Source organism: Danio aesculapii, chromosome 18 (assembly GCF_903798145.1).
Source record: "Danio aesculapii chromosome 18, fDanAes4.1, whole genome shotgun sequence".
NCBI classification, from domain to species: Eukaryota; Metazoa; Chordata; class Actinopteri; order Cypriniformes; family Danionidae; genus Danio; species Danio aesculapii.
Genome location: NC_079452.1, coordinates 41,030,140 through 41,046,593, shown reverse-complemented (window position 1 = coordinate 41,046,593; position 16,454 = coordinate 41,030,140). Strand labels below are relative to the sequence as shown.

At 35.2% G+C, this 16,454-nt stretch overlaps 1 protein-coding gene across 1 annotated transcript in view; it reads right to left on the bottom strand.

The window, feature by feature from the left end:
- Positions 1-8,457: 8,457 nt before the first annotated feature.
- The window catches only part of si:dkey-246g23.2 (solute carrier family 66 member 2), a 70,863-nt gene continuing 62,866 nt past the window's right edge, over positions 8,458-16,454 (bottom strand). The window contains exon 7 of the mRNA XM_056478060.1: positions 8,458-8,741. Coding sequence (XP_056334035.1) covers positions 8,567-8,741 — 175 coding nt within the window. The 3' untranslated portion in view covers positions 8,458-8,566. The remainder of the gene's footprint in view (positions 8,742-16,454) is intronic.

Genomic DNA, 16,454 nt, shown 5'->3' with positions numbered 1-16,454 from the left:
TATATTACAGATTAAAATAATGAAAACAAAAACCATTAATAATGTCATAATCAGCAGTAATTTCACATTGCCTACGGATTTGGATTTGTTCAGCATGGCATATAAACTAAGCCATAAAAACGGTTATTTAATGCAGTTTATTAAAGTGAACTGTACAACCGAACCTGTTGATGGAAAGTTATTAGCAAGTGATATTCAAATTAATAATTAGTTATTTTTTTACTGAAAAAGACTCAAAGTTTGATTCACCTTGAATAATTTGATTCTAAACTTTGGAATCAATTCTCAAAGCCTCAAAATCAAAGAATCATTTCTTTATGGAATTGACTCCCTGACCATTCTTTATTTGTGAAACTCTTTTGCTGTATCCTGTCACACGTGCTCAGAACACAATCTGGAAAGGATTTTCAATTTTACACCTCACTACACTGGTCACACAAGCAATTTACATGTCATTTCAAATGTGCAATCATGCATTCGATGTTACTAAATCAAGAATGTCGTCCGAGCTTTGCAAATACAAAGAATACAGTAAATAAAATAATTCAACAAGCAATACGGATATTGTTGCATAAGATGCTGACAACGTGGGTCCATTCAGTATTCACACAACAGGACTGCATTTTGGAAAATGGAAAAGGCACAAAATAAAGCCAGGACAAAAGCACAGAGTATTGTTTGTTTGTATTATATTTTATCATAAGAAACATATGGATTCTTTCATACATATCATTAATGCACGCATGCACTACCAGTCAAAAAATAGGAAACTATTAAGAATTGAAGCTTTGGGTTCAGCTGACCATATATAGCTATGAATATATACTTATTCTCAGTAACATAAAGAAAAAATATTATATCATATATAAGAAAAAACAATAGTTAAAGCCTTTATCATGTCATTTTCAAGGCACCTTTTTGACATCAATGACAAAAATGGCAACCATTAAGGCAACATTAAACGGTCATTATCACACAACATTAAACACATAATAGAGCGTTATCCTGCTCATCAGGGTGATTTCCTCACTGATGATGAGAGAATTACAAAGCTTGTTGAAGCTATTTACTGTATCAGTCATGTGCAACTAACAAAACACCAGAAACAATAGAAACATATCCATGATTATTGTAACAAAACAAGATGCCTTTGGATTCAACCGCACAGTTCTTTTGGATACAATGAGTGAAAAATATCTCAGTAGTTTCTCCTAGAGACCGTTTCTCAGAAAAAGACCCTATTAATCGCACACACGTGACAAACTGTACAAAATAATTCCAGAATAGAAGTCAACCATCGAGATACAATAGAAACATTAACACAAATCTCAGCAGAAAGAAAATCCACATTCATTGTAGACTTCAACAGTTTATCATCAGCATTTGTCTCATTTGTGTCTACAGTAAAAATTTGATAGCTACATAACAATAAGTCTCCTGAGTTACTGTATGAAACAGCAATGTTTAATCAATACAATCTCTCCTCACTTGAAGGGGAAAAATAGGGAAGGCGAAACCGGCAAAAACAATAAATAAATAAATAAATAAGCAAATATATAAATAAATTAGTAGTGAAATCCATAAATTTCAGCATAAATAAATGAATAAATAAATAAATGAATAAATATACTTATAAATAAATAAATAAATAAATGTATATAAAAATCCACAAATTGCTGTATAAAGAAATATTTAAATAATTAATAGTGCGGGCAGGTAAACCCCTCCCCTATTCCTTCAAATGTTTATTAGCTATTAGCCTAGCTGTTAGATAAATTACATTTAAATTTGACATTCATAGTATCAGATGATAGTTAAGTGTCCAAGCTTTCGTTGACTTTGCTTAAAGAAATATAGAAAACGTTTATTCATTCTTAAACCTAGTTCCGTATTTACTTTCCTTAGCTCAACATGCTAATGAGAGTCTGTCGGTTAATCATTAGAAGGCGGTCTTTATGCGAAGACTGGTTGATCATTAGAAAAATTTCGCATTTGATTTTTTGACTGGCCTCATGATGATTGACAGACACCCCTCATTAGCCTTATTCCACCAACATTCATGTAGTTTATTTATTTACCTGCCGGCACTATTAATTATTTAATAAGTTGGAATTAATTAATTAATTAATTTATGCAGGAATTTGTGGATTGTATATACACTAATATATTTATTTGCATATTTATTTATTCAATGTTTTATTTATGCAGGAATGTATGGATTTATTTACATATTTATTTATTTTTTTGCAGGTTTCATCCTCCATTGAAAAAAACACTAGCACAGAAAAGACAGCAAATATTGTTATAGTTGAATATAACCCTTTCCTATTGTAATTAATTTGAAAAATTAACATATTCCTGTGTGTGTGTGTGTGTGTGTATGTGAGACATCAATTTAATGAACTGATTTGTGTTTAAAGGAACAGTTCACCCAACTACGAAAATGATCATTTACTCACCCATTAATTGTTTGAAAAATATTTGTAAACCTGTAAAGATTTCATTCAAAATTATTTGTTTTTCCTACCATAGAAGTCAATAGCTGTTTCCATCCACATATTTTTATGTCATTTAGGATATGCGCATAAAAAAACGGTCGATGGCAAGATGCGCATAAACTTTGAAAATGCTCATAAAAAACATTTGCACATAAGTAGGATAAACTTTTTATTCGATAAGAAAAGATGGGCATAAACTGCGATGGAAACACTTTTACCAAACAAATTAAAGTGTGCGCATTAAAAAAGGTCATGTGATTTTGTTATAAGAGATCATGTGATGATTAAAATGTGTGCGAATGGATAAACCAGCAGGCTGAGAACGTTGTAAAACATCTGAACTGTTGTTTTGGCCATTCTAAAACGCCTTAACCATCCCAGTATTAGTGTTATTATATTATTAATGACCTCCAGAATCAAGAGCGTCTGTGCTCCGCGTCTCACGCCTTTAAACGCCACCCCACGTTCACTGCGTGTCAGGATTGCCTTCTGAGGCACAAGTCATTTATTAAATGAAGAAAAGATTGACACAGTTTCTCTTATCGCAGCAAATTACGTTTTTAACTGTTGATATTTGGCGCCAGATAATCAGGGAGTGACAATTTTGTTTGCTTTGACTCATTGGATGAAAACGCTTCTTTATTCGCATGTCTTTTGTGCAATGATCCAGCTTTGCGCATAAAGTTAATTCACATTTTTGGTTGAAAACAGCTATTTTTGGGTGAACTCTTTAGGAAACACTTAACTATCTATGTTGAACAAAATATGTGCTTTGTGTTTTTGAGGAAATGTCTTTTTTCAATATATATATATAAATATTTAGGATTATTAAATAAACAGAAAATAAAAAAAACATTTATAAAACCTTAAATCAAACGTCTTTACTGTCAATTTTGAACTTGAGTATGACTTATAATCTGAATTTGATGCTACCTTGTCTTCCTTAATTAGAAAATGGTCGTATACATTATCAACAAATATACATATAGTATAGAACTGCTTTAATGAAAGGGACTTTTCGCACTTGTTCGCAATCAGTCACCCTGTGAATGTTGTTTTGACCTTTACTGGCATCAGATATGTTGACGAGGCGATTAACAGCACAACAGAACAAAGATTTACCCCAAACAAAGTCTCATCACAATGGGAGCTAAAGCCAATAAACCTGCCCATGCAGGGAGGAAACAGCTGAAAGTCTGTGGCTTTGTGACCATCTGTAATAACCAACGGCTAAACTTTGATGTTCAGTTAATGCCAAAGGAGCCACCAGGCTTAATCAGTTTTTTTGCCATGCCGAAATCCCTACAGTTAAACAGAGGTAGTGAGATAGACAAAACTGAGATGGAATCTGAAAGTGCTTTTTAAGGCCACATCTGTAGTCCTCCCTGAGCAGTCTGGCGCTATAGCGGGATTTAAAGTTATAGCGACCTTTTCTTTCCAGTGATAAATAGTACATAACTCAGTGGCGGTGTGAACGGTAGCTTAATAGAGTGGAACTATTTTATGATGGAGTCCTCATAGCTGATCAACAGCAGCTGCATCTGAGCTAAGATGACTGCACTTTTTTTTCCACCAGTCTCATCAACCTGGACATAAAAACAGTCCAAATGTCAATATTTGCGGGCAGACTGTCCTTCATCTTGGCGTGATGTGCATGGGTAAACGTGGACGATATATATGACAGGTTGTGGTCATGCGGAGAGGTAATCACTGCCATCTTTAAAGGACACAGCAGACCTAAGAAGACTCAAACTTGTCCATCATTGGCTTGGTGCGGTTATGATGAACTGCAAAAGTCCTTTCTTTGGATCAATACAAATGATCATTCTATCTTTTCCAATCAAAACAACAGATAAAAAATTCTGTATTTGGGAAATGATTGAGTAAGTAGGGAGGGATGATAAAATTGGTATTTATTGAGCAATTACTATTGTAAGTAATGATAAAAATATATATTTGGTAAGAAGGCTATAGTTTTATTAAAGAAAGGTTGCTGAGTGAGTGCTTTGGAAGGAATGGCAATAAGCTTAGGCTGTAAGTTTTGTCATTTCCAATGGAGGCGCACAACGACGTGCACACGGGACCGACACGCACATGGTGTGCAAGTGGCACATACTGTATGTGACGCGCGTGCATTTTCCAGGCGCCCATTGTTGAAAAACATCACAACTTTTCTGAAAGCCACGTGCGCACGATGATTCATGCAAGTAGAACATCAATCTGCTTCACACTTTGTATGGAATATACACATTTCAGTAATAACAAAAGACTAATTACCTCAGACAAACACAGCGCATCCAAACACTGCAGCGGTTTTTACTTTTCTTCATAAACTTGCATCGAAGCTGCAGCAATGGCTTGTCTGTTTGTCATCCTCTTAGAAAATGGGTTGATGGTCGCCTATTACGAGAGATGCCTGGGGAATGCGAGTGCAAAGATCATTGTATATGATCAAGGAAACTATATGCACGTGCTTGTCACTTCAGGTCAGAACAACAACATATACGAAAATGAGTGCTGTATAGCAGCAAATATATATATATATATATATATATATATATATATATATATATATATATATATATATATATATATATATATATATATATATATATATATAACATTTTTAGAGAGGTTTAGGCTACTGTATCAATATTTTTGACACCTTACAGATGTTGATCTACCTTAAAGTTAGCTTTGATTGTTCAGCATTTACACTTTACCATTGCACACACTTTGTAACATTTTATTTATCAAGTTTAAGAGTCTCTTTAACACTTATGTTTATTTTATTATAAAGATACAAGATAAATATATTTTGTTTAAATATTTTTGTTGTTGAATATTAAAACTATTTGCCTTAGTAATGTTGTTGAATTAAAATAAAGTGTTTTAAAAAATCCTATTTCTCAATGTATTGTTAAAAATATTCAATAATTATCAATACTGCATGATATGAAACATGATATAGTAACCTTTATTTTTTATATATCGCCCAGCACAGGATGCATCTTTGGCACAGGATGCATCCATACTAACAAGACCACAGTTGATATTGTCACAATCACTTGAGTGCATCTTGAATTCATTTTTTACCTACACAGTTCTTAATAATTGGCTTCTGTTATACTCGCTACTAAAGCCTCATTCTCATTCGGTTCTACTCAACCTGCACAGTGCAGAATTCAATTGTCTTTTCAAGCAATTGAGGCTGGTGTAACAACTAGGATGCTACACTGAAAAAAGCTATTAACTACTTTACATTTTTAAAACTGAGTAAACCCACAGCCTTAAAAGCAACCAGTTAATTTTACTTAACAAAAAGGTAAGTAAATCCATTGACCTAACTTAACTATCATAATAATGCACTAAGTTTGTTTACTTAAAAATTATAAGGCAAAGAGTTTACTTTCATTGTTTTAAGCAAAGTCATCTAATCGACCATTGCCTCTATTGTCTATCTCTAGTCCACCATTTAAAGAGTGGGTTTACCATACTAGCTGGCATCTGCTACACTTGCCTGTAAACGTAACTTCCATCTGGGTCATGTAACTTACAGTGTTGCTCAAACTGCTCTAAGCAGAATTCAAAACACCACTGGCATGAGAGGCAGGTGCTCTGATGAGGATGCTAAGACCACCGCCTCGAGCATCAGTCAATAGTGCAACTCTTTTTACCCCTGCACAGCTCTTACGAGCTGACTTGTGTTAAGTTAACCCTCCAAATGTACTTCCTTCCAGGTCAAGGCAGCAACATAACCCCTTCAGTTCTACTGGAGTTCAACAGGGCACAGAGGGTGAGATTAAACATATAAACTTTACTGAGGGGGCACATAGCAGACACTTGTGCATAAGGTCCACCATTGGCACCACCGCAGAGGAGCAGCTAAACCTCAATCACAGCTGTGTCACAGCACCATTCTAACTCCACTGATACGCTAAGAGTGGGACATTTCCAACATGGAGAAGCAGAGTTGTACAAAGTTGGGGAAAAGGGGGGCAGCATGCACAGGGCCCAGAGGATTGGATGGCCCAGAGTGAAGTGTGGTGGCCTGAAATGTAACGGTAAAATACTAAACAGCCGTATTACCAAAAAGATCATGTTGTCAGGGTAATGACTTGATTAAATATGGCAACAGACATTCAAAGCTTATTTGAATATCTCAATAGATGCTTTGAATGTAAATATGATGTGACAATATGACGTCTTATATGAGAACAGTCAGAATGACTGCTATGGTAAGTCTAGTAGTTATAGATTTCTGGTAGCTCCAGTGTTAAAGATCATTAGCTCTAAAGACCTCTGTAAATGACTTTAATGTCAGTGGCTACTGTGCCTTTTGAGGAGAGGGAAGTTATTAATTACTAGCCTCCATTATACTTATTACCAAAAGACCAATGTATACTTCTGCGTCAAGCAGCCTGATCTCACAAGGAAACGTAACTATTTTATGTTTTGTCAGTTTAGTGGCTAATTCGTATTTCGTAATTCGAGTTCAGCCGTGTGAAAATGTACGGTTTTAACCATCAAACTCCACCCCCTAAACCCAAATCATACTCAATTGTACGAATCAGATTGTACAAATTTATACGAATAAGCCATTAAATCAAAAAGTTATGAATTGCCATGAGATTGTGTTGGCGTCAAGTGATCCCCTTCCCCCATGGCACATCCCCTGTATGTAGCCGACGTCATTATAAGCATTAATACTCTCACTTCTGTCTGTCCTCATCTGCAATTTTAGAAATACTAGTAGGAAGTGAGGTTTCGTCCACGGTGAAAAGTTTCCGTGCCAGTGTTTAGAGCTTGTGAGGCAGGTGATGAATATCAAAAGTGTGTGATAATAAACACAAACTTTACAGAGGGGTGCATAGCAGAAACTTTTCATACGGAGCTCATTTGCAGGACTTTGGACTCATTGAAATCTAACTTACATTTTTCGAGAGCTGCACATCAGAGTCTGCATCAGGGTACAGTGGAGCCTTCGAACATTTGCATATGCTACATTGTACCTACTGCGTGCACTCGATGCAGAAATATAAATTAGCCCTCGCTCTCAGCTGGGTTACAGCACAAATGTAACCCCTCCACTTCTACTTGCCTTGCTCTGAGCAGGATTTGAACTATCATTGGCATATCATTGGCAGGGATGGTTACATTAATGTTAAAGACCGCAGCCTCTAGCATCAGTTGGCAGTGCATCTCTTGAGGCCGGGAGAGTGAGGCTGACCTAATAGCTGCCTCCCGGAATTACTTTGCTGAAAAGGAAGTATTGATCTATCATAATGAAACCGAACAAATCCATCTGTTTTTCTAGTTTGCAAAACAATCAGATGTGATTAATCAGTTGTATATTCCATATTTATGATACTCCCTCAAGCATTTCTGCGCATATGGTGTGGTAATTAAAGTTAAGTAACAAAAACATTCATCAGCAACTTGTTTTGACCCAGAGGTTTAGGTTTGAAAGTCTTACATTAATCTGCTGCTTAAAATATGGATTGTTATATGCAACTATGTGAGTAACAATGATTTAAGTGCACTGAAATGAAAAAGGACCTCAAATGGTTGATAAATGAGCTAGCGGTTTGAATTCAGTTTGTTGCAGATGCATTTGGCACATGCATTTCCCAGCACTTTAATAGCACTAAGAGCATACTGGCATTCAAAAAAGCTAGCAAAGAGACAAATATTGCAGAAATAACAAGGTGAAGGATCATTCATTTAGAAGGATGTGGTAAGGTTAAATGTCTTCCTGGCCACATCGACATTAAAAAATGGGATAATGATGTCCAGTTAATGAATAGAAGGCTTTTTTTGTTTAAACTGCATACTTAAACAATAACTTAAAGATAAAAAATATACATAAATAGGCAGTGGGATTCAAAAGATTGAGACTAATATGTGATTAAAAAATGAATAAATACTCATTAAAATAAATGACAGAAAAGTACTCAAACTTTGAATCCCACTTTGTATTTTTACTATAAAAAATCCCATAAAGTTTCATATACATCATGTATAATGCCCTTTTAGGAGAGTTGATGACCATGATTATCACACTTCGTTTAGCCAAGTTTGATTCTGGAGTCCTGGCCATAGTAGCCCACCTGGAGCAGGATAGCAATGTCAATTAAAATCTGCACCGCACCACAAACCAGGAACTGGGCAGGGCTTTCATTGATCACAAAATATGTGGTCTTAAAGACGTCACCGGCAGTCCATAAAAGCACCATCTTTACGCTGAAAAAGAAGGAGACAGACAGAAAATGAGAGCGTTTTACTGAAGCATTCAGAAATGTATGCTGTATTTTAAAAGTCTCAGCAGATCAGCTATAAAGTTCTGATGAATGAACCTCGTTCCAAACCTTTTAAAGGCGTCGCCAATGCATCAGACTAATGTTACGTACAAAGACCTGTTCACCCCCTTGATAAAGTCGTATATCTGTATATCTCACATTTACAAGTCACTGAAGTCTTAAGCGATTGAGTGAAGTGGAGTGCAGATTTCAGCTAAATTGAATCTAGGGGACTTGGGTTATTGCAATAATACTAAAACTATAAACACCATAAAGTATTTTGGTAACTGAAATAAATATGTATAGATAATATTTCAAGTTTTGTCAATTGAAATAAATTAAAGCATAAGCAAAAGTATAGAACTAGTAAGCTTCCTTTGGTTTCAGCTAGTTGCAGAGGCAGTGTTATATTAATGAACTGAAAATAAAGCCCTAAAAGTATAGATGCATAATGTAAATAATGTAAAAACTATTGTTAAAACAAAACCACAAAAAAAGAAAAAAGAAAAAGTGGTTGTCCCAAAACAAAATACAAAAAAAAAATGACTTAACTATATAGGAGGAATAAAAATATACATATTCTAACTGTTAATAAAAGGTACAAAAGTATCTCAGTGACACAAAAACAACCATGTAAAGGACACACATTAATTTATATAAAACCATGACAGGTGAAAAATGCAGGGTTCCACACAATAAATTCCTGTTGTCCCAGTACACATATCGATTAGGTTAACTTGACAAATTTAAGTGGACTGAACATAAAACAATTAAGTAGTCCATAAAATATGTAAGTATTGTGCTGTTTCAACTCATTTTAAATAAGTGTTTAGAACAAACAACAAAATTAGGGATGCACCGAATATTCAGCCACCAAAAATTTTAAAAGACTTATCATCGAAACAACATGGCCAAAACAGTATGTTGTGATGATGCAAACAGAAACCGCAGCTTGCACGTGTTGATCCTCTGCACTTTATCGCAACTGTACTTGGTCCATGATATAAAGACCATTACTTGATGGAAATAAAGCAGCACGCACGCAAAATGATCTGGACTACGATGGATGACGAGATCCTGGGGGGTTTCACATAGGTAGACCAGGCATTTCTCTATCACACCGGCAGCGCGCACCTGACAGGCAGCTATTGCACAGATCAATCTTTCTCTGTCTATTATTTCTGTCTGTCTGTCTATCTATCAGATTGGGCGATGTCCACCAATTTGGCATCGTACAATGTCTAATGTGAAGCATCGTGATGGACGATGGCATCATTGTAGGCGGCGGTGAATTAATTATTTATAAATATTTAATAAATTCATAACAAATGAATTATTCGTAGCCTACCGTTTCAACTACCTGACTCGCATGGTCTTTGTTTTACCCATAACCAAATCATAAATAAATACAGATGAGCTACACACAAATTACCACCAGTCAATCACTTTTTCCGCAGGACTCTGGCATGAATAGGCAGAGTGATCTGTGCCGTTATAATGGCGTCGACAAACTTGGTTGGTAAAAAAGGTGCACAACCAACAGCAACCAACCAACAGTATCTGAGGTTTTCACTAAAATTACTAAGTACAAGCGTGAAAGCGAAAGATTGAAGTTGCGTACTGGTGCTTTGACAAGTTACCTGATAGATTCAAAAGACTGAAGAGTCGTTAAATAGAGACAAGTTTAATTAAATATCAACTTTAACAACTATAGTGAGACGAAATCCACCGGTACATCCTTGATAAACTGTCCGACATGCACTGCTCTCTGGGCTGACTGCTGGAGCTCAGACGCTGCTGCACATGACACAGTTTGTGTGTGTGTGGTCACGTGTTGTGCGTTTTCAGCGGTATAGTGTGGAAGGAGAGATCTTTTTAGAAATGCTAGGTGAAACATCAGTGTGGACGTGGATCGTTTTCGTTCTAAAATCTATCTAGACAACAGAAAAATTGCCAGTGATATCATGTAATTTTGATTTTGATTGTCAGCTTGATGTAGGCCTATAGTTTCAGAAATATTTATACAATATAGTAATAATGATATTTATACATGATTAAACTTAAGCAAAGATGATACTAAAATTTTTAAAATTTAGTTTTGTAGATCGGGCCCAAGCAAAGATTTGTTACATTTTTTAATCATTTAAGTTAATTTGATTGACTATATAAAAATCTGTGGATATTATCTATGCATTTATTGGGTAAAATACAATTTACTGTAAACCTTTTACTATAATACGTCCCCATCCTCAGAAGTGATAACCCATTGTTCCAATGTGCTACATAAATATTTTAATAATTTGTAATGGATTTATTCTTTTAAACATTAATATTAATTCATGCAAATCCAATGTCTTGATTTTAGTAAGGTTACACAGTCATAGCCATAAATGCAATGGTACTAATAATTGGCATAATTTATTTGGGTGCTTTGCTTTTTGGCCTTGTTTCCTCTTTTTCGGTTTTTGGTTTAGACGAATTTTAATTTTGGTGCATCCTTAAGCAAAATATTTTTTTTGAGTGTAATTTGTCTAACTATAGTTATATAATGGCTCTTAAATGCTATAAATAGATCCATTTATTCATTATATGCAGCAGCATTTACACTGAAATATCAATATGCTCATGTGAGATTATGACACAGGAGGAACAGTGCATCCTGGGACATAACCTGCTCTTTTATTAGTCAGAGAAAGGACTGGGTCACCTGCGGGATGCTTGGGGGAACCACCAAAGTACAGTATTTTGCAAATGTCAAAACCTACTTTTCCTTTCTGAAAAGCTGAGAAAAGTTAAGCTTTGAAAACTTCCTGGAGGCAGCCAAAATGTTCCTGAGCAAGAGGATAGATGCTGCGTTCTCAGCGGTATTTATGCTGAATGAGTTCATTCATTTCATTCAGGTGTATGGATGGAAAGGTGGTGTAAAGAGAGAGATGAGCAGTGGATTTTTCACACTCCTGGCGGTCGTCCTGACAAGAGAAATGAGTCTTTTAAACACCACAGGGCAGCCGAAGCAGACAACTCTACAATAATGCAATGGCCTGCTTGTCTTTTTGATGCTGCAAAGCCACCCGTCTTGACATGACATTGACTAGTGCATTATGTTCTTCCTTATTACTGTTTGTGCATTGCTTTGGTGATTGTTAATGAAGATGCTGGAACATTTGTTGGCAGGAGGAGCTGTGTTTGTTAGCAGAAGCGTGAAATATCATTTATCTGGCTCTCAGATCCATTACGGTGCTACAAGGGTTTGTTATGGACACTGCCCTACTAAATCACAAAGATTAGATACATACAAGTCCGAAATAACTTAAAAGCTAACAGAAAATTTCTTAGTTTCTGCTCCAAGAAAACAAAAATGTAGCACAAGATGCCACTTTAGGAAAAAAGTGCATTTAAAAAGACAGAATTAGATGTTTTTTATATATATATAGAACAGATCTTTCAGAATCTCAACTCTAATGCTCTACACATCAAATTCATCAGTGTTAAATTTTCGGTGTTAAAGCATTTCAGAGTAAAGTGTTGACATTATAAAGTTATATCTTGATAAATTAAACACAATCAGAGTTCAAAGCTGATTTGATCCGGTGTAAAATCATGGAGTTACAGCTAACTGACACTTGATGGTGTTTATTTCCAACATCCGGACAAATACATTTGACCAAAAATCTAAATGGAACATAAAAGTCATGCCATTTTTAAGATCTTTTGAAGTGTTTAAAAAGATTAATTTGTAAAAAGTGTAAATTTTCTAGTGCGGGCTGTCACGTTAACATGTTTTGTTGATAAAAATTATTAATAACGTAATTGTATTTGTATATTTATTCTATCATTCTTGGAAAATTGTCTTGTATCAGTTATTTTAACTGTCAATCATGAGTATTGTAATTTGACAGGGTAAACTAGAGTTTAAAAAATTCAGAGTTAAATTCTCTCTGTTAAAGTGTTGAATTTTCATTCTTTACACTAGAGTCAGGGAACAATCAACTCCCAGTAGTGTAGATCAGAGTTACTTTTTAACTCGGTGTAAATATAACTCATGTATAGTGTTGTACAAGTAACTCTCCTAAGAATTTAGTCTTAACTGAAAATATTGGGACAATATGTTCACTCATTCTGAGTTGATTTGAACTGTTAGATTTAAAATAACACTGCTATTTTTGCAGTGAAGAAATAACAGCCTACTGCTTCACCTCTGTTTCACTCACTGAGAGTTTCATGGAGAAAAGGACTAAACACACTATAGTTTGGCATATGCTGTTATGTCATAACATATTTTTGAAGTTTCTTAAGCCACCTTTCCACTGCGCATGACATTTAGACACGACTGTCTGAATATGCCCACACGTGGCAGTCGCACAGAATTTTCAGTTTGGTCGTGCACCATTGAAAAGAAGCTGATTCTCGCACTGTCCGAAATAAAGAAGTGCAAAAGCGAGAGCCTTTATTCTCTGTGTGTTCACCATGGTTGACCATGACAAAATATTCACAGGGGTTATGCTTTTACAACTATAATAATTAAATATCAATACAAGACCATTGTTTTGTTATTTTGGTTTTGACTGATTTATATTGAGCATCTTTATAATGTTTTTTTTTATAAAATGTAGTTCAATAAATACTATTTTATAAAATAAAACTTTTAAATAAAAGTTGTTTGTATTACAAAAATGGTCTGTGTTTGTATTGGCGATTGATGGTGTATGTTACAGTGTTTCTCCATCAGTCATAAAGACTTTTATATCGAAAGGGACTAAAACCAGTATTGTTATGGGAAATCCCATTAACTACTGAAAAGATGCATCACTTTCCTTAATGGACATTTGAAATAATGCTTTTATTATTTATTAGTTGGACTTTAAAAATAAATACAGAGATGAAGGTAAATCTTTCTCCTCTAATCCAGAATGCAGTAGAAATATCTTTAAAAAAATTATTATAACATTTTTTAGTTACTCATGAATTATTTACTTCTTTCCTAAAAACAAACCTTAGAAGGTTAGTTCACCCAAAAATCTGCCATTATTTGCTCCCTCTTATGTTGTTTCAGAACCTGTTTGGCTTGTATAGCTGTGCATAGATGAATTTGCTCTTCAGTGTTTGTACTTCCAGCAGTGAAAATTAAACCACACTGAACTGAACTAAACTACAACCCTAAAAACTGGGCTGACACAGTTTCAATTTACTAGAACCTCTACGTTAAGCTGCTTTGACACAATCTACATTGTAAAAGTGCTATAAAAATAAAGATGAATTGAATTGTATAGAACAACAAGAAAATTAAGAGTGATGAACAATACTGGCAACCAAACTGATTACCACAGCATTTCATAGAGTAGAAAATAACAATATTATGTTGAAACTATTTTTTATTCCACAGTCTAAAAAAATAGAAATATAGATCCTGAAAATTATCATATCTATTTGAAATAACGTTCATTAAATGTTACTTTCCTTACACAGAAATCTCCATTAAAATGTCCTGTCTGAGAAAAATGAGCTTGGAGAGAAAATGTCCTCTACATCTGATCTCAAAGTTACATCCCTCTCTCTTTTCCTCCTTCATTTGTCTTTTGCATTAGTTTACTCTAGAGACCTTCTTCAAACATCATTAATGAGGATGAAACATTAATGAGGTAATTAAGGGGACTGGGTCATCTACACAAGAGCACTGGTAACAGTGATGCTACACAATACAATAATAAAAAAAACTTAAAAGCTCTCCATCTTCCATCTGGATAACAGAAACACTTGCAATTGCTCTCAAATATTCATTCTCAGACAAACACACCCTTCCTCGCTCACAAAAACAAACCGCTATCTTCTCCCACACCAAGCCCTTTGTGGATTGACAGCAGATGAAAGAAACGCTCAGCAAACAGCGAGCTGAGCTTCAGGGCCTGTGAGAGGGGTAGAAGTGATTATTGCATTGATTAGGAGAACTAAGGCCACGGTTACAGCACTCTCGGTCCACGCTGAACAGCTCTGCTCTCAACCCTGACAAGACTTCAATTGATCCACTTCAAACTGACACTATCAGCTCTACACCCAAAGATGGACATAAATGAACAAACGAAAGAAAGAAAGAACGACAGAAAAAGAAAGAAAGAAAGAAAGAAAGAAGGAAAGAAAGAAAGAAAGAAAGAAAGAAAAGTAGGACGGAAGGACGGACAGGAAGGAAGGAAGAAGGGAAGGAAGAACGAAGGAAAGAAGAAAGAAAGGAAAACAGTAAGATGGAAAGAAAGAAAGAAAAGTAGGAAAGAAGGACAGACTGGAAGGAAGGAAGAAGAAGGGAGGAATGAAGGAAGAAAAAAAGAAAACAGTAAGAAGAAAGAAAGAAAGAAAGAAAGAAAGAAAGAAAGAAAAGAAAGAAAGAAAGAAAGAAGAAAGAAAGAAAAGTAGGAAGGAAGGACGGACAGGAAGGAAGGAAGGAAGGAAGAAGGGAAGGAAGGAAGGAAGAAGAAGGGAAAAAAGAAGGAAGGAACGAAGAAAGGAAGAAAAAGGAAAACAGTAAGTAAGAAAGAAAGAAAGAAAGAAAGACAGACAGGAAGAAAGAAGGGAAGGAAGAAGAAGGGAGGAACGAAGGAAGGAAGAAAGAAAGGAAAAGAGTAAGATGGAAAGAAACAAAGAAAGAAAGAATAGTATAGAAGGACGGACAGGAAGAAAGGAAGAAGGGAGGAATGAAGGAAGGAAGAAAGAAAGGAAAACAGTAAGATTTTATATAATAGGAATTGTATAGAATGCTTAGGAAAAGTTTGCGAAATCTTTAGAAAAAATGAGATTTCATACTTTCCCTAAAACCATCAGGCATTCCATACTTTCCAAGGCATTCTATACAATATAGGAATTTCATACGTTGCCGGTAACATATACAGTATGATGAGAGTGAAACAAATAGACAGAAAGATAGATAGACAGAGTAATAGAACAGAATGACAGAATGGTGGAAAGATAGACAAAAAAAAAAACTGACAAAGATAGAACAATATTCAGTACAAAGATAAAAAATAAATGCTAAAACATTAGAAATACAGATTTAAAATTAGAATGGTCAAACATTAAAAAACGAAACTTAAAGAATAAACGGGCAGATAGACAACATCTAATAGCCTAATAATAGAGACAGACAGACGAACGGACAGATAGAACAACAGACAGATTTTGAAAGGATTGAGAATGAATGGATGTAACGACAGACTTATTTACAAATAGATGGTAGGGGTGGGCGGTACACCGATGTCATAGTCATCACCGGTGTGACATTGCGCCACGACATGGATTTTCTAATACCGTCAATACTGTAATAAATCAATTATGCGCCTTGAACGGCTGCATTTACATCAATAATAGCTAATTCTAAATAATAAGGCATTCAATTTTCTTCAAACGTTCAGTTGTGGTCTGAATACATGTCCTTATACTACAGGGCTCGAATATGCAACCATTTTGGTCGCATGACGCCCGAAATTTAATCTATGCGCCCTCATAATATATTTGGGAGCATTTGTGTGTCTGAATATAATGGTTGTAGTGCAATCTGATTTGATTTTCTCTAAAAACTTGCTGAATCGCTCTACCCTGCTGCTGTGAAGGTGGAAAGTCGTGTTATTTGTACGCAAAGTTATGAGATCGGGTTGCGCTGTCAGTCACTCAA